Source organism: Thalia democratica, chromosome 6 (assembly GCF_965202585.1).
Source record: "Thalia democratica chromosome 6, ktThaDemo2.hap1.1, whole genome shotgun sequence".
NCBI lineage: Eukaryota > Metazoa > Chordata > Thaliacea > Salpida > Salpidae > Thalia > Thalia democratica.
The window spans coordinates 5,641,486-5,664,355 of record NC_139170.1 but is presented as its reverse complement, the minus strand read 5'-3'; the positions used below and the strand labels follow the sequence as shown (position 1 = coordinate 5,664,355).

General features: G+C 25.2%; 1 protein-coding gene across 1 annotated transcript; it reads right to left on the bottom strand.

Moving 5' to 3' along the window:
• Window positions 1-3,738: 3,738 nt before the first annotated feature.
• LOC145839564 (uncharacterized) lies at window positions 3,739-22,661 on the bottom strand. Its single transcript, XM_082947174.1, has 13 exons — window positions 22,401-22,661; window positions 16,724-16,838; window positions 16,256-16,345; window positions 16,110-16,180; window positions 15,264-15,342; window positions 14,883-14,931; window positions 14,060-14,238; window positions 13,513-13,614; window positions 12,873-13,049; window positions 9,156-9,273; window positions 7,721-8,503; window positions 6,508-6,864; window positions 3,739-4,185 (listed from the first exon to the last, which is right to left on the bottom strand). Exons 1-13 carry the CDS (start codon window positions 22,543-22,545, stop codon window positions 4,117-4,119), a joined length of 2,334 nt encoding a protein of 777 aa, XP_082803300.1. The 5' UTR covers window positions 22,546-22,661; the 3' UTR covers window positions 3,739-4,116.
• Window positions 22,662-22,870: the final 209 nt, after the last annotated feature.

Here is a 22,870-nt window from a genome sequence, read left to right as displayed (position 1 = left end):
TTTAAATGTTTATTAAAGGATATATTTGTGAGACCCAATTGCTTACAACTTTAAGAAATACTTTTTAATCAAGTATGTCTACAGTTTTTTGATCAATTTTAATAATTAGAAATACAAACAAACGTTAACAAAATGTTTTATTAGTGTTCATTTTCTCTTACAAAATTAGTAACAATTTAGAAAATAAGCTAAAAGATGGTTTTGAAACTAACGTTGACAATTTTTATTTTACAAGTTAAAAGTGGTAGTGATTAAGCGTTAATAAAAAAAATAGCAACTACCAATTTGTATTGGGTGTTTTTGGAACAAAGCGTTGTCTGTACTTGTGAAAAAAGCTAAAACATGTATAGCTCTTTTGATTTTTTTTTTCAGCAGAACTCTTACACTTTTTAAATGTTTTAAAAGATCAACTATACTACAAAATATTTTTTTTGTTACGGGAGCAGAATATAATTTAAGCAAATTAAAATTAAAATTTTGCATTTTCTTTTGTTTGAAAATACTTTATATTCTTACTGATTGTTTCATTGTTATAAAAGTTTTCTTTTTTACTTAACAAATTAATTTTCTTCATTAAAAAAAAACTATTGTAAACAATTTTTCAACTACTTAACGCCTAACATTAGAAGAATTACAGACTTGTATTACATTTATAAAAACATACACAAACTTATAATAAAAGCTTCAAGTGTAAGAATTTAAAATATTAAATACATAAAAAGTCTAAATGTTTATTAATTAAAATGACCAAAAAATTTAAGCACGCAGATAATTAATTATTAATTTTCTAAGTACATCTCCGTTTGAATTTAAAGTAAGTTGAGTAAATTTGATTTTTTTTGTAACTTTTATTTACTAATCGATTTAGAACTATTTCTCAAGTTAATTTCATTTCATACTTATTTAAAAACTTTATTTATAGACGTCGAACAAATAAACCTTTGAACTTATTTATAACTTTTCATTATTACTTAAGAAATAATTAAAGATTCTTTATAAAAACAATATTTAGATGAAACTTGTTTGTAGTTTAGCTACATTTTGTTTTACTATGAAGTTTGTAAATTAAGAAATATTTTTTTTGTCATTTTAATTATCATCACAACTTTTTTAAAGTCTAGTCGTAGAAATATAGAATAGAAAAAAGTCTTTTGTTACAAGGTTATTTGAAAATATGATTATATTGTTCAACTGAAAGTTTACATTTCTAAGTCATAGTACTTTACTTTTCAAAGTTTATTATAAAGTTTGTAAACTAAAAGGTCTAATTAAAGTTATTATTTTCAAATTTAATGTTTTAATCATTCTTTGCTTTTTGTTCTTTTGTTAAGAATAACATACTTAAAGATGTTACTATTGTAATCTTTGCACAATTAGTGAAAAAATATTGTAACTATCATTAAAAAATACTATACCTATTGTATATTTATTTATAATGTTTTTTTTCAATAAAAGCTTAAAATATTTTGAGTAGTTTTAAATTTATAAGGTAATGTTTTTAATTAAAATTTGTATAACTTTTCTTTCGAGCTTTTCTTTATTATTGAGAAAGTAGAAATAAAGCTGCAAATTTTGTATTTAAACGAAATTGGAAACCAATTAAGATAATAAACTAAATTTTTTTTAAACTTTTGAAGCTTATATATAAATTTTAAATTGTTGACTACTTTGTTTTAAAGTTATTTATTTATTACAACAAAAGCTACATTGATAAAATTGAAAAAAGTTTAAAAGAAGTAAAATAGTTTTATAATATGTTTGCTTAACATAAGCTAAATAAAACAATATACTATTAAAATAAAAAAGTACTTTCATAAATTTTTTTGTAATCTATGCTACGTTTATTAGGATTAGCTTTAACTTAAAAAAAAACACAAATTTAAAATAAAGAACTACTCTTTCAAGTAAATTATTTCACTAAACATGATTAAAACATAAATCTGTATAACAACGTCTAAAACCTAATACAGTAATTAAAAAAATCTAATTACATTCAATGATAGTTTGTTGCTTTAGTTTATTTTTATATATGCTGAACAAAATTTGAAATATATAATAGGTATTAAAAACTAAATTTTTTAGTAATCTAAACAATTTAATAATGTTACTCTAAAATATTTTTGCACACTACAGTCATATTAATTTAATTTTGTATACCGAAATCATTTATATTTTTTATGTTGGCAAGCAAAAATTAGTAAATGTTTAAAGTATAACTTATTATTATATTTTTATTTTAACCAATAACTTGAAAAAACAGTATGTTTTTAGTTTCAATTCAATATTTTTAAGTAATACTTATAAAACTTTTAAGAACTAAAAATAGTAAGCTAGTACCTAAAACCTTATATTTATTAGAATAAATTAAACTAGTCTTAGATATTTACTGAAAAGCACAAGTAGTTATATAAGTTATACGATTTTTATCAAACTTTTTACTTTAACATGCATAGTTTTGAATTTAGTAGTGTATGTGAAAAATTATTTAAAACTATTATCAAGTTGGTTTTAAAATATTAAATATAAACTTGTAAATTCCTAAATAGTTTAATGAAAACTAATCTATTGTTGCTTTTATTGCATTAAAAACTGACTTTGGTTTAATTTATCTGGCTACTTAACAGCAAATAGAAGACGTTTAAATATTCTTAGTTTCAAAAGTGCACTTAAAAAGTATTTAGATTTTAGCAATAGAAAACGAAAAGTAAATTTATAATTTTTTACTATTTTTAAACAGCTTTTTTGATAAATTTAGAATTTAAAGGTATTAAATGCACCAGATTACTACTTAATCAAAATGACTTGCATTAAAACTACAAGTTATTTTGTTGGCTTATTACTAACTTTATAACAATATTAGATAAACTCTTATTAGTAAACAATATTAGTAAACAAAAAAAAAACTTTAAAAAACTTAATACATTATTTCACATACTGTGTCGTCATACTAATTTTTTATCTACTAAAACTTATAGACAAATTTTAAGGAATTTGAAAGGGTTAAATAAAGTAACATAAGCTTTGGTTCTAAAAAAAATTAAATTAAAATTTTGCCTAAATTAATTAACTTTTTTCTACTAAGTTATGTTTTCTGTTATTCACGGCTGTAAAAAATACTTGGTGAAAATTTTAATAAAACTATAATTGTTACTTTATCTATAAATTTCTAATCAATTAATAAATAATATGTTTTGTTTTTTATTTTTTAAATAAAACAATCTTACAGTTTAAACTGGTTTAAAATTATATTTTATAAAACTTAGAAACGAATCAACTTTTTATGTACGGAAAAATTAAATTACAACTATTATTATATGTTTCAAACTAAATCAATTTAAATAAGCTATAACTGAAGATAAAATAAAACAAATAAAAAATTATATGTCACACTTAATATATTGCAAGTTTTGTATTTAAATAATTTGTCGTGTTACGTTTGATTAACTTTTTATACAATATAAATGCTGTTATTCAAATACTTTTATTTCAGCTGAACATTAACAACTTATTGTTATGGCAAATAAATAAACTTTTTTTAATCTAAATGACTAGAAATTAAAAAATTTGTTGTTAGTTTTTCTATATAAACATAAATTATAAAAGTTTTATGAAAATTTTATTACTCCGACAGTATCCTCATTTTTATAACTATCAATTTTAACCACTATGTTCACATGCTTAAAATCAAATTGTTTTATTTTAATTTACATAGACACAAACAAATACAGTAGTTATTTTTTGTTGCGTTTTATTCCTAAAGTCTGCGAAAAACTGACTAAGAACACAGTGTAAAATAAACGTACAAAAACATCACTATAAAAAATAAGGACAACATTTACAGACAAATGGCAGAATAAAATGCGTTAGTCACTAAAAAATCTATTAAAAAGTTTTATTTATTCAAATATATTTATACATAGGTAGGAGGCACAGAAAATTACTTAAAATTATAAAAATTGCAATAAAATAAACATTGCAATATTCAAAAAAAGTTCCGATTGTTTGCAAACGTCTTTTTTTCTGAGTTGTTTTTTCTTACCACTAGTTGGCGTTCCGTAGTTATGATTAACTGAATATCAGCGGTAAATCAGTGTGTCGGTTGTTCGAGGTTGCGATTCAGCGGTAAATTTGCCGGTTTATCGAGGGAAGCTGGTAGTGTTGTCCGTATAAAGATTTCGGCTCTTTCTGTTGAAAAAATATTTGTACTTGTTTAATAGTTTGAAAAACATTAATTAGTTAAAAAAATGAACTTGTTTTGTTACTAATAAATACGTATAAAAAATGTTTAAAACATTCATAAATACAAAATAAAATAACCTTAGTAAAAAAAAGTTGGAAAAATATATTGGAACTAAATTGTTTTAAGTATCTAAAAAAAATCCAGCTTATTCTGTCTAAGAAAATGTATTGAACAATTTTTTGAGAACAAGTAAAATTTTGATAAATAATAAGTTTTTGATATCTAGTTAAAATAGTAATTGTAAAACTACCATAAACATTATAACATGCAATAAAATTTTTCGAAATTATTCAAATTGAAAAGATCTTTTATTAAGGTCCTGATTTTAGCCAAAAAACTAAAAAGATTTCGATAACTTTTTATAGACAAACAATTCCAAACAAAACATTTTCATTTTGGATTAACTTTAGTATTTCTTAAGTTTTTTATAATTACAAAAGTAAATACAATTTCCCTACAGTAGACAGCCTAATTTAACGTTGGCACATAATTAATTAATTAATGGAGCATTAATTGAAAACTTTGGCCAACCATGTGCATACCTTCAATTCTAAAAATTTATTGTCGACTTTTTATCTTATATAGAAATATACATGTCAAATTTTAAAATTTAATACTTCTTTAACTAAGCAAAACTAAAAAAGCTTACTAGTAACAATTAAATTAAAAATAAATATTTTGTTCAGTCTTATCGTCTTAATGAGAAAAAAAACATAACTACTCAACTTAATTTTAAATTCGTACTTCTGTTGAAATATTTTATCTTAAAAATGATTTTGAAAACAAATACTTCAAGAATAAAATAAAAAAGTTACACAGTAGTCAAAGACATAATAATATGTTTTATTTTCTTTTAAATTAAACTAAACGCACGAACTAAAACCAGTTGGAAAAATTTCAAACGATTTAATTCAAAAGAGTCAAGTTTACCTTTATATTTTTCAGAAATTCATTTAAGATAAAATAATTTTTACTGTTGTATAAAAGATTATTTAAGTAAAATGAAACGAACAAAGCAAATAATAATTTTGAAAAGGCATAAGTAACTATTAACTACGGCAAATAGCAGAACAATGTAACACAATACTTTCACTGTTTTTGTTTGTATTACATTTTCATTGTTGTCATTTCAATTGAACATATTGCTTTTAGGTGTAAATTTCACCAAAGATTAAATGTTCATGTTATTTTTGAAAGTTTGTTTGTAGAGTAAAAATAGAAAAGTAATAATGTAGAATAAGCGTATTTATAAAAATTAACTATGAAAACTAACTAAACTTAATCTAAAATTTTGTTATATCTACTAAAAATTTTATCAGACGTATTTTAATATGATACTTGTATTAGTTTTACTTTGTAAAAACTTTCCTTTGGAATTTGCTAAAAAAACCTATAATTGCCCTTGTGTTCAATAAATCAATTTTTTTTTTGTTTAACATAAAAATTAAATACTTTGATATTCAATTTTTAAGTTAAATCTTCTTAAGGTGTTACACTCAAACCTATAAAACTTAGGGAAGGCAGTAAAAGGCTTTTTTGTTTATTTTTTTCATTAGCAACTAAGCTACAAGTTGGTTTTTACAGTCTTTTAGAATTCAAAGTAACTTTCAAGATATAAGCGATCGAAGTTGGAGAGTTTCAAAGGTTCCTGATGAAAGGTACAAATTAAAAGATTGAAAAAAAATCTCTGAAGTTCTATATCCTTCTACAATTTTTACCTTTTATTTTTTTACAATTTGGCGCTTTAAACTTTCTGGATTTAATCTTTATAAAATTAATAAGAATTTTTGTTAAGGAAATTTTAAAAGAGTTTTTTTTTCAAAAATAAACAAAAATGTCGATTATTTTTTATCATTATAGTTTTGATTTAATTTAATAAATCAATTTATTACAATATAATTTTTTAAGTATTGCAAGCAAAATTTCTCGAAAATGTGACTTAATTTATCCCAAAAAACGTATGAGGAGATTTTGAGTGGTTTTAGTTATTCCCGGTTATTTTTTTTTCCTCTCATATTGCATTCTCCGACTTTAACCAGCTATATCTCAAAACTTATTTCGAATTTTAAAATTCTGTAAAAAGCAACTTGTAGCTTTGCGAAAACTGTACAAGTTAAGATCAAATTGCTTAAAAAATGATTCATTCTCCCTACAGCCTTAACTATAATCTAGTTCCTATCAATATTTTATCTAATTTAATATTATCTATAAAAATTAAATTAATAATATTATTAATAAAGTCACATATTATTAAAAAAAAAACCGACTTTTATTTTGGTCTTGTGGTGCAGGTGGTTGTTGGCGTGGTTGCCATGGAAATGGCCCTTGTTGCCGTGGTGCTGGGGGCCCAGTATGGGGTTGGTCTTCAGGATGCCGGGCAGCATCATGTTGCTGGACGGCTGGTGGTGGGCGAACTGGTGCCGGGGCAGGTGGTTCCCCACTTTCGAGTGGTTGTTCGAGAACTTGTAGTTGTGCACCTTGGGCAGCGAGCTCGAGTACACGGACTTGGGGCCACCCCCCTGACCGAAACCGGCCGGCTGGTGGTTGTTCTTGACGACGAAGCTGTTGCCCAGCTGCTGGTTGCTCTTCTGCTGCTGCTCCGCCAACCTTCGCTGCCTCCTCAGCTGATTGGATAAAAAAAAAAGTGTCATTTCGGTAAGTTTAATAGTAAATTCTGCTAAACTTTTAAGGTAATTAACTAAAGTTGTTTTTAATGAATTTTTGAGTCAAAATAAATTCGTTGTGAACAAAATATTTTTAATAATCTATTAAATTGACAAACAAAAAATTACCTAAAGATAAAAATTCTAGACTAAATTCACTACTGAAACCTTGAAAAAACTAAATTCTTGGCTATTTTAATGACTGCGGTAGTTGAAAAACATGTATAAATTATCGTAATGTTTGTTTAAGCTTTTTTTCCATTATAAATGATGTGATTATTTTATTTTATTTTCTACAGAATTGTAGTTATTAGATGTTTCGCTTTGTCAGGTTTTATTTATAAAGTATGCTTGTTAATTACTTTTAGGAAATTTTCGAGACTTTTTTTAAACAATTAAGTTTTCTTTTTTTACTGCGTACTGAGTTGATATAATTCTTTTATTTGTAATTATTTGTTTATTTGGAAGAAACAATATTAAAACATACAAAAAAGTTGATTTCGAAGAAAAACAGAATTATGACTCTGAAACAGAAACCTACTAGCTAGAACTTATTTCTAATTGCTAAGTTCAGACGAAAATAATCTGAGTTTGAATAATCGTAAAACTTTAGGACTAAATATCAGCTAAACAAAACTATGCTCTGAAAATCTAAAACGAAAACCTACCAGCATTTAAAACGAAAATAAATTTTCTAGAAATAACTCACCTACTCGATTTAAATTACCCCTTGTGAGTATCAAACATAATCACAAAACACACTAATTTATGGCTAAATAAACTCTTTAACAAAAATCTCAACTAAATCTCAACAAACCAGCATCTGCTCCAAACTGATCTTGTTCTTGCTCGACTCCGCCTGCATGTCGGCCAAGTTCTCCTTGTTCTCGATGTTGGGCAACCCCCCGAACAGGTCGGGGTTCATCTGCACCTGGGAGCTGTTGACGTCGAATGTCTTCTCCGGGCGGCAGATCATCGGCAGCTTCACCGTCGGCTTGCCAACTTCCGTCGTCCGGTAGTCGAACCTGCCCGCGTACATGTTCGGCCGCGCCTTCTTCATCAAATTGGTGGTTTCCTTCTTGGGAAAGTCCTTGTTCGGTTCCTGCTGCGGCGGCGGCGGCCTTCCGCCGTAGTTCGGGTTGAGCTCCCTGTGGAAGAACTTGAACTTGGGCGTCTTCGGCTTCGGCGGGATGTTCATTTTCTTCTTCTTCAACTCCCTGTTCATCTTCTCGTGCCTGAGCGCCTTGCTGTCCCCTTTTTTGGCGTTCCTGGCCTTCTTGTTGGCGCTCGAGAGCTTGTACACCGGGTTGCTGATCGGGTCGTAGCTGGGGTAGTTGTAGAACTTGACCTGCGGCTCGATGGCCATCTTGTCCTTGTTGAACGTCGTCTTGTGGATCGGGTACTTTTGGAAGGCCTCCTTGTTTGGGGGAGGGGGGTCGATTTTTTTGGAGGACTTTGTGACGGGTATGATGCCGCGGACGAGGCCCATCGAGTCCTCCGAGCTGGACTTATCGACTTGCAGGTCCTCAAAAGCATTAAATAAGTTGCTTTTGGGCGTCAGCATGCGCTCCAGTTTCTTTTTAGGGGAATTTTGTTTTTCCTGTAGGTTTTAATAGTTCTAAAAACTCACTTTTGTTAGGCTGAATGCTAAAATTTTAGAAATCTAACTAACCTACTGTGAAAAGTTAAAAAAATGTTTTTTTAGTACAAACTCATAATAAAGCAAATAAATAATTTTAAAAAGTGTTAATTTAAAACTTTTTTGTTTTCAAACTCAAGCTGCATTAAAAAATGCCTTAACACTTAAATAAAAAACTTGCTTGTTAATCTGAAAATAAAATCAGGTTAAATATTCTTTTTGTGAAAAAAAGTTATCGATTAAACAAATGTATTATTAAAAAAAATATTTTTCTGCTAATTTTACAGCTGAAAACTTCAAAAAATATTTCTTTATCTGTCCTAAAAATGCCTAAAACTGTAAATATTATTTTTTCAATGAAAACAAAACAAAAATCAAAAAATTACTAAGAAAAACATACTGAATATAATTATTTGTATACTTTGTAAATCAACAATAAAACTTTTTCAAGCAATTTATTTTGTGTCAGTTTTTAAAATTTTGATAGCTTAGATAATTCTTATTATGAAAGTTCATTTTTTTGTTTGATATTCATAATTATACTAGTATTATTCAAAGATCGGATAACGAATTAGTTTAAAATGAAATATTGGTGAATAAAATTGAAACAAACTCTTTTCTTTTGTATTTGCGCTTGCCGCCAAGATTCGTGAGTCGGGTTTTGTTTTTTGTTTATCTGTTGTTCGGTCACTAGGGGCGTCTTGCTCGTTGTTTTCTTCTTGTCCAGCTCCCTAATTAACATTATTAACTTTTAATCAACTACACTATATAAGTATTTCTTTTCACAAAAAAATTATTAAAAAAAGATTGTTGGATTAACAAAAAAAATAAATTTTGAAATCTTAATTTGTTAAACTTATAACGTTTCCCTGTGCTAACTAAATAGCTCTGTAAGCTTCGTTACAATAGGGCTACACGTAAACTTATTAAACTAAGTACTTGCAAGTATTTCTTTAACTAACATTTTTCAAACTTTAAATATGTAAGCGTGTTTTGTACGCTGATAAAGCAAAATTTTACACGCTGTAATCACTAAAAAATAATACTTTGCATTCGAACAGCCTTAAAAAGAAGCACATAAATTTAATATTAATTTATTAGTAAAAACTAAAAAAAAAGAGTAAATAACGCTTTCTAAAACGTTATGTAAAAACTTAGGTCAAGTAAATTAACTTATAATCAATTAAAATAAAAATTTTCCAACTTTATAAAAGTAAGTGCATTACTTGCGGTTGTTTTGTCATTATCTTAATCTAATCAATCATTTTTCTTTGCACTTTGCTATGCCATTTGTAAAAACGCACTACAATTTAAAGTGCCATTGTCTAAATCTACTTAAACTAATTAATAGTTCTGTCAAACTAGAAGTAATTTTTACAAAGTTTCCTGTGACTAACTTGATTTGAAGTTGTAAAAAAGGAAGTCAACACTCAAAATTGGTAAATTTTTACACAATTATGACTTGAGCAATATCTTAAATATTATAAAGTCAAGCATTTAAATTGTTTGTTAGCACATGGCATAGGGGTTCGAATTGGTCTTTAAAAATATCATAAAAGTATACAAATTGATTTGAGTCAATATTTGAGAACTTTATTAAAATTAGAATTTTGAGCTAAACTACTTTTAAAACTGTTAATAGGACTGGCATGTATATACAATGTGTACATTTTTACTCATACGTTATACATATTTAGTTTCTATGTATTTTCACAATAAGAAATGAAAGTTGTCAATGAGCAAAAAATTAAAAAAAACTCGAATGTCATTTTAAAATTGCACAGTGAGAATGTAAAAAGATTGATTTAGAATGTAACAACGTTAATTTTAAAATAATAATTAAACTAAAATACTTAACTCTTTGGAGTTCATTCATTTACAAGTCTCATCAATTTTCTGACTTGCTAAGCTATAGTGTGTTGTGAAAACAAGAATGACTTAGTCTTAATTTGTCAAAGTATTGAGTTTGTCAGTTTTTTAAATAAAATTAAAGACAATTTGAGTTTTGCTGAGTTAAAAAACGTCTTAAATTAGTCTGAGGAAATGGGAAACGTACTCAAACGTCCGTATGTTTTAAAAGTTAAATTATGTTTATGGTTGAAAAAATTACCCGTAAATACCTATTGAATGTTAAAAACAATAAAATTTTGCTCCTTTCGTATAACACTTATATCATAAATATAACCAAAGTATTTACGTTTTTGAAATACCAGTACTTAAAATTATGTTTCAAATTTTATAATTGTCCTTCTATCTAAAATTAGCGATCATAAACTACAAATTAGCTTATAAATCTATCAATGTCTTCATTATCAAAAAAAAACTAAAGCTTAACAATCACAGACAATTATCATAAAATGAACTTCTAACACTCATTACATGAGTTTATAATAATTTAATTTATAAAAATACTTTATTTTTAGAATAAAGAAGTAATAACTTTTTGTACAATATTAAACTGGTAGCTTTGTTTAATTCAATATTTTCTTCAAAAATATTTTTCACCTAACAGCTATGGCTCATTTAACTTTTACAAGTAAGATATAAAGTTACAGAAAAGTAATAATCGTATTTTTTTTACGAGAAAGTTATAACAAAACGAAATTCCACCGCTGATTATTTCATCTGAAAAAGTTGATATTGTTTTGTTTAAATACTTGCAATTTTAAAAAAGTTTTTAAACTTGTAGACTCTTGCAAACTTTTTTATGCCAACTACTTTACTTTAAACTATAATGCAGAAATTAATTACTAACATGTTTCAGTCAGAGCATATAGAATATTAAACACTAGAGCAAAAAATTAGAATACATTTAAAACTTAAAATTTTGCAAATAAATTCAATTCAATCTACACTAAGAGTCCAGATTTTGCTTTAAATCTGGTAACAAACTTTTTGATATTTTGTGACGGGTTTTGGTACTTTGATTTTTTCGGTTTTAAGTTTTTCAACGAGTTAGAAACTAAAGATGTACTTTTTTGCGTTTCAACTTTACTTCGTTGTCTTGAAGTTGTTAATATTGTATTTTAAAATAAGGTATAATATATTATACTAATATATATAAGGTATAGTATATTATAATAATTTCAAATAAAACAAAACTTATAGCACTGGAAAAGTTTGTTGAATTAGTTTAAAATAACTTCTAAATTATCCTATACTTAAAAATTTGTAGAAAAAATTATAAATAATTTTATTTAGCGCGGCATATAATTTACTTTATACGTATATAGTTGAAGAAACATTTTTTTTAAGAAGTACATCTATTTAAACTTAGCTACTTAAATATTATAACAAAATAATCTTTTTTTTACATATAATTTAAAACCAAACTTTTTGTATTTACAATAAAGTATATCAAAAAAAAACTTGAATAAACACTTGAGAAGTTTTCAATCAAAACATATACGATGAGCTCATTAACAAACGGTCAAAATAAAACCAATTCAAATGCAAGTATTTATTTAAATCGATAATGTTTGAATAGCGACTTTAATTTCAGTTTCCGCTACATAAAATTTCAAGGGTTCTTCAATCTGGGGTTTGGTTAAAATCAACAAAATAGTTTCAAAACCAACAAAAAGTTTTTTTACGAAAACAATAACTTCCAGAAATTAAAAAAATTAATTTTGAAAGCCTTAGCAAGCCTGTATAAAAAAGTGATGATTAGTTTAAAAAATGCAATGTTGGCTCTAAATTTCAATTAAGACAGGTAATAAATATTTCAGTATCATTTAAAGCAGCAACTGAGATAGGTTGAACTTTATGAAGTCAAAATAATCGAGTAATTTTGGATTATTCATGTGAAAACTAAAACCTGTTTTATTAACAAGTATTACTTGTGTTTTAAACCCTAAGAACTGCTAGGAGTTACAAAAAGTTAAAACAAGGAACTAATTTTTACAGAATCAAAGAAACTTGACTACTTTGAATATAAGCTACTTAAAAAATCTCAATTACACACGGAAGTATAAAAAAGTTATAAGTTTTAACTTAACCATAAAATTTTTTTTTTACATGCGCAACCTTTTTAAAGTTATTAGAAATAATAACAAACTTGTCCCTCTAATTTTTTATTTACTACTAATAGATACCAAGGAAGTTAGAACTTTATACAAAAAAAACTTATAATTATAACTTATGCTTTGAGCACAGGTTGGAGTTAAAATTTCAGAAGAACTGTATTGAACAACAAATATAATATTTTTTAACACATCTAGCAACATACAAAAAAGGCTCTAATAAAAAATGAAAACAAATATAATCAGTTCAGCTTTTTACACTCTGTACCTGAACAATACGAAACTCAAACGAAAAACTTCAGTTTCACCTGAAATCGCGGAAGTAAGGGTGCCTGAGCGCCTGCTTGGCGGTGATCCTCTCGTCCGGATCGTAGGTGCACATCTTGTAAATGAGCTCTATGCAGTGCTGGGACGCGTGGGGGATCAGCTTCTCGATACCCGTGCCTTTCTTCGGCGGAAAATCGAAATTTATCCCCCGGTTTCGACTGTTGAGTGTGAATGTCGGATAAGAAAACACTTTAATGTTGACATTATCAAACGGTTTTTTTGATTTATTTCTTATAAAAAAGTTAATTCATACTACAAACATTTTAAAATATTCGTAAGTTTATTCTTTTGTTTCGGCAGTTAAGCATTTTACTTGATTTAAGTTGTAAGAACTTAGAAAGTAGATTATGATGTTAGAAATAATATAAAATAATGTTAATTAATATAGTTCTCATATAAATTATCAAAAATTTTTCCGCAGTTTTGACTGTTTTATATTTAAAATATTTTGTTATATTACATATTTCGTCAAAGGCTGAAAACTTTTAAGTTTTTTTAAGAGTTTCCCCCCTTTTTTTAATATTGGTTTTTTTCCGAAAAAATACAGTACATTGTGTAAAAAAAACTAAATTTTGAGTAAAATATACGTTTAAAATATGTCACTATAGAAATTAAACTAACTGTTTCATTTTGTTCAGTATAGAAGCGTCCGGAGTTCCTAAAACATCGTGAATTTTCGCGATTTGGTCCACTTCGTTGGACCCGGGAAATAATGGGTGCAGGCTGTTTAAAATAATGTAGTATATAATACTTTATTGATTAGTTAAATTAGTTTAAAACTTAATAGAAAGATAAATGTTTAAAGTAAGAATACAAGTTTGAATACATTAGAGTTGTAAAACGGTAAAAACGAATCCACTTAGATAAAAATTTGAAAAACAATGGAATTAAACTGTTGAAGTCATAACTGAAAAAATATATATAATTAGAATATTAAAGTTTTTGAAAAATATAAAATCAACTATAAATTCAATTGTTTTTTAAATTTTAATAAACAAACTTTTGTTATAAAAAAAGTATGCTAAAGTTCGTAAAAACATAAGTAAAGACAAACAAAAATAAATTATAAGTTTAAGAATTCTAAGAACAATCAGTTGTATACACAACCTTAGTGTTTTCTACAAAACAAAAACTTTTTTTGGTTAATTTTCATAAAAAAAAGTTCAACCTCATGACTTCAAAGAATACGCATCCGACGCTCCAGAGGTCCATGCGGTAGCTATAGTAACCGTCGGTGAGTAGGCACTCAGGAGCGCGGTACCACCTAGTGGATATGTACTCCGTGTAAGGTGGTTTGCTGTACACAGACCTGCACGAACCAAAATCAGCCAACTTGAGTACCTCGTCCTGGGTAAGTAAACAAACAAGTTAAATTATATATATAAATATACAGTTTAAGCATTTTCTAAAAGAAGATAAGTTAAAAAAAAAGTGTTAAGCAAAATTTTAACTGCTGTAATTATATTTGTAATAAGAAATTCCAAAACAAAATAAATAAAGTGAGTTTTGACTTACAAAGTTTCAAGTTAAATTTAAGAAATAAATAAGTTGAAAAACTACTGCTTTTAAGTATTATTATAATTCAATACTAAAAACAGTAAACTGTATTTCACTTCTTCAAAATAAAAAAATGTAACTAAATTATGTATACTATGCACATAAAAATTGCTTGAAATTATTTTTTTTATAAAGGAGGTAAAAAAAATTAATTTAGAACTAGAATACCAATACTTTATTGTCAACGATATTAAAAATAAAAATAGTAAAATTTCATCAATCAATAAGTAAATTAATTTCATTAATTTCAAGAAATAATGGTTTAAAAATTATTTTTTAGCTCACAATAGAGAGCTTTTCTGTAAATAGAAGCTAAAATTAAATAAAAGTAAAATTAACAGTTAACTTCAAAAAAAAAAAACTACACAACTTCATAGTTATTCTAAAATTATTTTATTAGAGTTAACAGTCAAAGTAAAATATTTTTGACAAACCTTTACAAGTATATTTTCAGGTTTTACATCGCGATGAAATATTCCGCACCTAAAAATTAAACTTTTTTAAATTCGCAGTGTCACATTATATTTCGACTAAAGTTTTATCAAAATATCTTATTAGTATATCATATGTTCAGTTCAAATTATTCATTACCAAATTAAATGTAACATAAATGCTAGCAAAGAGTATATACTAAATTCCAAACTTTAGCTTATACATTAAACATAATTTATTCGAAAAGAATTGGTAATGTATTTTTTTCTAAAAGCATAAAAAATAAAAAATTAGTAGTTCAAAATTTGAATAAAAGAAAACGAATGTAAATCTTAATAGTGTACTTAAGTACAACTTGGTTAATAAATTTAAAGCATAATAACCGATGCATATGGTCGATGGACTTCAAAAGTTGGTACATGTAACTTTTTATCTTCTGCTCTGGTAGGTAATGACGCCTGCCTATAAAACAATTTCACATATTTGATAGTAAACTTGATTATTTAATCACTATAAACTTGAAAACAAATTTTATATACTAAGAAATATTCTATTCGTTATACAGTAAATAAGAAATATTTTGACAGAAACTTAGAAATAATAAAACATAACTTTTTTAGTATTTATAAGAAAACAATTTTATGTTTTGGAAAACAAATAATTAGTTTTTTTAGAGATATATATAAACTTATATATAAGTTTTATTCGTTAAGTGTTACAACAAATCTAGCACTTTATAAACCACAGGTTTAAAAAAAAAAGTTCAGTGCAAACTAAAATCGGTTTAAGAAGTAAACTTTTCTTTAAAGCTTGATCGGAAACAAAAATAAAACAGCACTGCGTCATTTTCCAAAATAAGCCAAAATGTGCTAAATATAAAGTGACAAAGTGGATTTGTTTGGATAAAATGATAGGAAAGCCACACACATTTACGGTTGAGTTGCCTCAGCAAACAGGGTAGGTCTTCTTATTTATAGGTGACCGCACTTCCAAAAGCGCAAACACACACCAAATCCAATTATAAAACCCTTAGAAAAACTTTTGTGGAAACAAAAAACAATAATAGCTTTTTTTGCTAAATAACAAATCGCTGATGATAGCAGCAGCTTTGCTGAAATAAAATGCAAAAATACGCTGATTTTGTATTAAAAACATTTTAAAGACTATACTTCAACTGTTTAAAGATAATTTTTACTTAAGCTAAGATTATTATTGAAGGTAAAACTTACCTCTTATCATTTCATATATGTTCATGTCCATCAGCTCACAAATTAGAGCCACTGTGCCAGTCTTTTTGTCACTGTTTTATAAAATTTATTTAAACCAACTAAAGCTAAATTGTAAAGAACTAGTAGAAATAGTTTAAACCACTTACTAAATAATTTCATGAAGGCCGATGATGTTTGTGTGAGGGTTTAGACGTCTCATGGCTTGAATTTCGCGGAGATTGTTGACTTGCTCAACGCTGTAGGTTATGAATTAAGTTATTATAAACTTACAATTGTTTTTCTAAAGTAATATCGTTGCAACAAGTTATGAGGCTTCGATGAAAAAGCTTGAAAGAAAAAAAAGAAAACGATTTATATTTCCTAAAATTTTTGAATATAAGTGTAATATTATATGGTTTATAAAACAAAACAGTTAAACCATTTTTGTTTAAAGTTTTCCTTATTTTATTTTTCAAGTTATGTTGAATTATATAGTTTAAAAAATTTTATAAAATTTTCAACACTTTTGCTGGTGATTTACTGATAAAGTTTCAACTATTTCCCTGATATTAAATGAAAAAGTTAAATACATTTGTTTATAAAAAAGTAAACACATTAGTAAATTTGCAACTTACCCATCATATCGTTGCTTCATTTTTTTGCACGCGTAATAAGTTCCATCTTTCACATGCTGACATTTTAGAACTTCTGAAAAAGTTCCTTCCCCCTTCTTACCCAAGATTCTGTACTCTAAAAATAAAATATTTTTAAAGTTTTAACAATAAATAATTGCTGTTAAATTTATATAGTTTATATAGAAATATTTGATACAAGCACAAGTTAAATTATATACATAGTAATTTTCATTTTAAAAACATTTAAATTTTCTGTTTTTTAATCAACAGTTATGAAAAATAAAGAAAACGTCTTAAATTTAGTTGAAGTGTTTATAAATAAAAAAAATACAAACAGAATTTTAAAAATATCTCTGACCTCACTAAAAAATCTCTTTATCTCAAGCTAAAACTTTAATCTCCTTGTCTTAAGAAATTAGTTTTAACTCACTAAAATGCCACATAGACTCAAAAATAAAAACAATCTTGATAAAAAATGGAAATCAAACACACTTCTGGTCAAACTGTGACACTTTTTAACAAAAAAAAAAACTAACTTTTGATTTTATTAAAGTCTTTTATAGTGGTTACACCACAAACTTTAGTTTCTGTACTCTTTTTCTTTAACTTGTTAGAATCCTTTTTATAAATTTTGTAATTGTAAGTTCCATCGGAATTTAAGGTGAATTTTGAAACTTTAGTTTCCTGTAATCTAAAAACAAACTCATTGCTAAATTATAGATAAATAACAAAACTATGCTATTAAGTTTTATACTCCTTTTGAACAAACTACTACAGTATTTTAAATTAATGTGTGGCTATTTTAGGTATACATTGATACAAATAAAACTTATAATAATCTATAAAAAAACAAATATAAATAGTAAATATTTTTGTCTTTATCTGCAAGTCTAGAAAATTTAATGTAAGTTTCAAAATTTTAAATTTGCCCCTCCCTCTCCCCTTTACTAATTATTGCCCCCCCCCCCCCAACTTACTTAAATCGCCCCCAGTGGGGCGGTACCGTCCATTTTAGGAAACCCTGCTTTAGAGTATAGCAAAATTAATTGTAAAATATTACAATATAATAATTTTAAAACGTGTATAAACTTCTTAAAACTAAAATTATCAATAAATAAAACCACAAATTTATCATTGATATAAACTTTTATACTACCTTAATATTTTTGAACATTAGTAAATAAAATTCGAAGTGTTCAAATTAACAAAACTACATAACATTTTAATTTTTAGCTAGTTATGGTACCTTAATTTTCTTGTTTTATTTTACATAAAATAACTTGTTGATTATCAGAAATAAATTTAATAAAATTTCTTGCTAATTAAAACTAAAAAATACTTTAAGTTAAGATATTTTTTTCAATAACTATTAAAGCTAGATAAAATAAATTGGCAATATAAACTTAAATTAAGTCTACCTAAAAAATATTAAATAAAAATAGTATTCAAGTTTGTTTTTTTTAAAACTTATAAATACATATACCATTTATAACAGTTTTTTAAAAATAAACAATTTTTGTACTTTGGATCATATTTTAACTAAAAAAGTTGACTTTGAATTATAAATTCTAACATCATATAACTTTGTAGTAGTCTTTCTGGTAATTTATAAGTTTTGTATTAAAAATTATTGTAATTTTTTTATTTACAGAACTAAACTTAAACAGAAAAAGAAAGAAAATACTAATGATCACTTAATTATGTTCAATAAATAAGATACTTAAAAAATTTATAAACTGTTAGAATACGCTAGAATAATTACACAAATGTTTTAATTTCCTGATTGGTATTAAATTTGTGTCATAAAATTATTGCACAATAAAACCTTATTTGAAAAATACAGTTAAGTTTGAAAAATGTGTTTAGAAAATTTACTTATTGTTAAGTTAGTGAAATTAAAACACTTTTCCTTTTTTGTAATGGATTTATTGCAAGCAACTTACTGTGCATTACTTGTACTTTTCTCATTTTTTCCTTCATCTGAAGATGATGGGTAGTAATACATTCAATAAATTTTAGTAAATTACATATATCCAGTAATATGTTGTATCACATATATACTTGCTTAGGCTTGAAATACATACAAAACACCTTTGTGACTACATTAAATACAATTATCTAAGAAAATATTTTTGTTGTTGTTGTTGTTTACTTACTGTTATGATTATTTTTACTTTAACCTTATTATAATTATTTATATAACTTTATTTGCTTACTAAAAAAACTAATAAACAGTTTAATCTCAAGAAATTAATACTTTAGTATTAGGAAAAAGAAAAAAAAAGCATGTAGAATTGAATAGTAACTTGCTTAACTGTTCATTGTGTTTATAGTATTTTAGAATTTAAGTAAAGATAGGTTATTAAACTAAAACTATGCTGTACTTTATGCTGGTTTACAGTAAAAACCTCAAAAAAGTAATAAATTGAAAATAATACAATACTTTAAACCAAGCTATAAAATGTTTTGAAAAACTAAATCAAATTAAGGAAACTCTAACTAGCAAAATGCATTAAAAAGACTTAAAAAACAAAAAGCTATTTTTGAGGTTTTTAAAATAGTCAAAGTTCTAATGATTATGGTTAAAAACCAAACTACTTTTGAAAAAATCTTAAATTTTGTTTTATAAAGTTAGTTTGTACACCATTTGTAACTTAAAAACAACTTTATGTTTACAATAAGGTTTGACAGTTTATAAACAAAAAAAATAACACTTGATTTATAAGAGTAAAAAAATATAAATTTTGAAAGCTTTTTAGTGAAAACTAATTATTTTTTTAAGTAAACATGTAAAAAATAAATGCATGAAGAACATAGTATTTAAAATAAACTATGTGAATTAGATATACAGTTAAGATATTGTTAATTAATTTTTAAAATGAATGGACTTAAATATTTAGATTTACTATTAAAAGGCAATCAGAAATTTATAGTTAAAAAAAAGTTTAAAGTTATTCTAATTCTATTTTTAATTAGTTTAAACTTAATACTACCTTTACTTATCTTATGTTTAACTTAAAACTATTTTGGATATCAATTAAATTTGCTTATAGATAATAATCTTTTTTCAATTAATCAATTACTTTATTTTTAGGGCAAAATTAAATTATAAAACTAAAAAAGTAAAATTGAACAGATTTCAATAATTAAAAACTGCAGTATTATTAGTTGTCAAACATTATTCATTTTTTATTTAAGAAGAATAAGCTTCTTGTTGCTGTACTCTACTATATTATGTTATTTACAATTGTTGTTTATATTGGCTACAACTTATTACTAGCTGGTTCTATAATGGACTTTAAACATAGTTGTTTTTGGTTTTCAGTGTCAGGACTCAGGGGCCTGAGAACGGGGGTTAAAGGCGTTAAAGCTTGTTTTGGTATGAAAACAACGTAAACAAAACCTTTGTTAAATTCATACTCTTTGAACATTTATATTTTAATATTTTAACACCTAATCTCGATACTTTGCTCGTAACTTTATTAATATTTGTTGTCATTAAACAAAAGTGAAATTAGACTTTTATAAGTTTCCTATAAGATGACTTCTGCAAATCTGTTCGCCTTGTTGATTCGAAAATTTTTAAACCTCAGTGATTGAACTATTTAAAAACGATTTTAAATTTTAAATTTTTTAGTGTTATAACTTTAAATGAGATACATCACAAAATCAACAATTTTTCATAGTTACGAAAAAAATTACTAATAAAGACTTACATAACATTTTATTTTTCTGATTAAAAGAGTTTAAGCATACATAAAAAAAGATAACTTGATTTTGTTATCAGCCGCTGTCAATTTTTTTTTTATTAGAAGTTTTGTCTTTTTGGCTGAAGTTTTTAATTTTTTTAAAACTAATACAAGCCTTGTTTTTATGTTTTTTTTTCTTTTTTGATATCTTTTTATCAAAAATAAACACTTATAATATATATTTTTAAATTAAAACCGATAAACCTACATTATACTAAACATATTTAGATTTAATAAAACCAACTATTTAGAATTTAGATAGTAGTTATGTAAAATTTTATAAAATTTATGATTAGTATTTAAAATACAATAAAAACTTTTAAAGAATAAAATAAACTTCAAAAAAAATTAATTAAAATTAAAAAGAATCTTATTTAAACAAGAAAAAAGCTAGACTCAATACTTTCTGTTACAATTAATAAACCGATAATCAAATAAAAAAAACTTTTGTACTGCTTTTTATCTTCCGACTACTAAAAAAATCTAAAAAAAACTACTTAAACTTTAAATTCTTACAAAACAGATTTTTTTACAACTACTTAAGACAAGGATATGCTTTTATAAGCCTCGAACAATACTAAATAAAAGATTTAAGTTTCAAGTTTATTGATTTTGCCTAACCCCTTTCTTTGTTATATTTGAATAAAACAATAACTAAAAGTATCGAGTTTAGAATACGAAGGTTAAATTAAGTGAACTTTACGGTTTTATTACGTTTTTATCTAGCACCTTATGTAAAAAACTCATAAAGCGTTTTACATTTTGCAAATCAACTTTATAGTTTTGCAATTTTTTAATGTTCTTATTAGGTTAAATATGTAGAGTAACTTTTTCTTAGTTCTAAAAGTACAAAACATTATTTTTCTTCCTAGATGTTATTTGAAATTTTAGAATTGTATCCAAAACTTTTAGAAATTACTGTTGTTTAAACAATTTAAGTAAAACTTAATGTGTTAAAGTCTTTTAATGTTTAAAAAGGTTTATAAATTAAGAAAAATGAAGCAAGAATTTTAAACTTGGTTAAGTTTTTTTTGAATCATTGCTATTTTTTTGTAAAAATATGTTTTTAATAGTCGAATAACTTGTTAATTCTTTTTGCTTCGACAAAAACTTAATTAGATAATGAAAAAGTTTCATTAAGGTAATGCTAGATTTAAAAGTTAATTTTAAAACTCGGTATAATAAGTTTTTATAACACTAGTTAGAGTGAGTTGCTGTACAACATGAAAAAAAAACTATGACTTGGTAAAAGTACTCGATAAAGTTGTTTAATTGTTCTATTTTTGTTGCCCAATCCTTTGATATAAATTTTGATAAAAGTTTACCGTATATTTGAAAATTTTTATCGTCTTTTAAAAATTTTGTAGCAAGTTTTTATAGTTATTTAATTCAATATATGTTGCTGCTTTTTTTCTTTAAATAGATTGTAGCAACAGTTTTTCTTTTTGAAGGTAAATAAATTATTGTCAAAAAATTAAATTTTAAAGTTGAAAGCTGACTTATTAAATTATTTATAAGTAATTGTTTTTACTCTGGACAAAAAGAGAAAAACTTTTCAATTTTACAAAAAATTACATTTGTGAAACAAACTAGAACTAAAAGCAGTATGCTTTACTATTAAGTTTAATTCAAAAACTTATCTTATATAACTATATGTAAACAAACTACTTTTGAAAAATATCTCACGCCTTTTCTGAAAAACTTAATTTTGCTTTAAAAAATTAAACTAACTTTTAAAAAGTTACAGCTTAAAAGTAAATAACTCTTGCGTTTCTTATTATTTAGACATGTTATTAAAAGTTAAAAAAAATAACTATAAGTAAAAGCGTTAACATAATATTTTACAAAAAAACCTTTAAAAAAATAAAATACATTGCTAAAATTTTTCTTTTTATCTAAATCTATAAGAATATTATAAACAATTTTACCTCTTGAGCGGAGAGTGTTGCTGAAAACAAAATCGTAGTTTGCATTTTGATGCTTCGAATTAGGGAAAGTACCTTTGCCAAAAGTCAGGAGATCCTTGTAAGTTGATCCCATCAAAACCTGGTTCGAACTCTGAACGTTCACCATCAAGTTAAGTTTAAAAAATTGTTCAGAGAGTTTTAGAGGCTATCAGTGAAAATTTGTCAGTTCGACTTATTTGGTGCTCATAATAGCTTTAATTGTTGTTAAGATTAAAATTTTTAGTAAGTCTAAAGACATAAAAATTAGTAAAATGAAAAAAATATTTAACTTATTTTGGTTTACTTAAACATCTAGTATTTCTTAAACAAAGTCGTTTTGAGTTAGACAGTAGATATAGAATTAATTAAACTTTCAGTTTTAATGTTGAAAACAATTCTAGTTAGTAACTAGAAAAATTTAAAATACGTCCTTAATAAGTTTTTTATGGTTC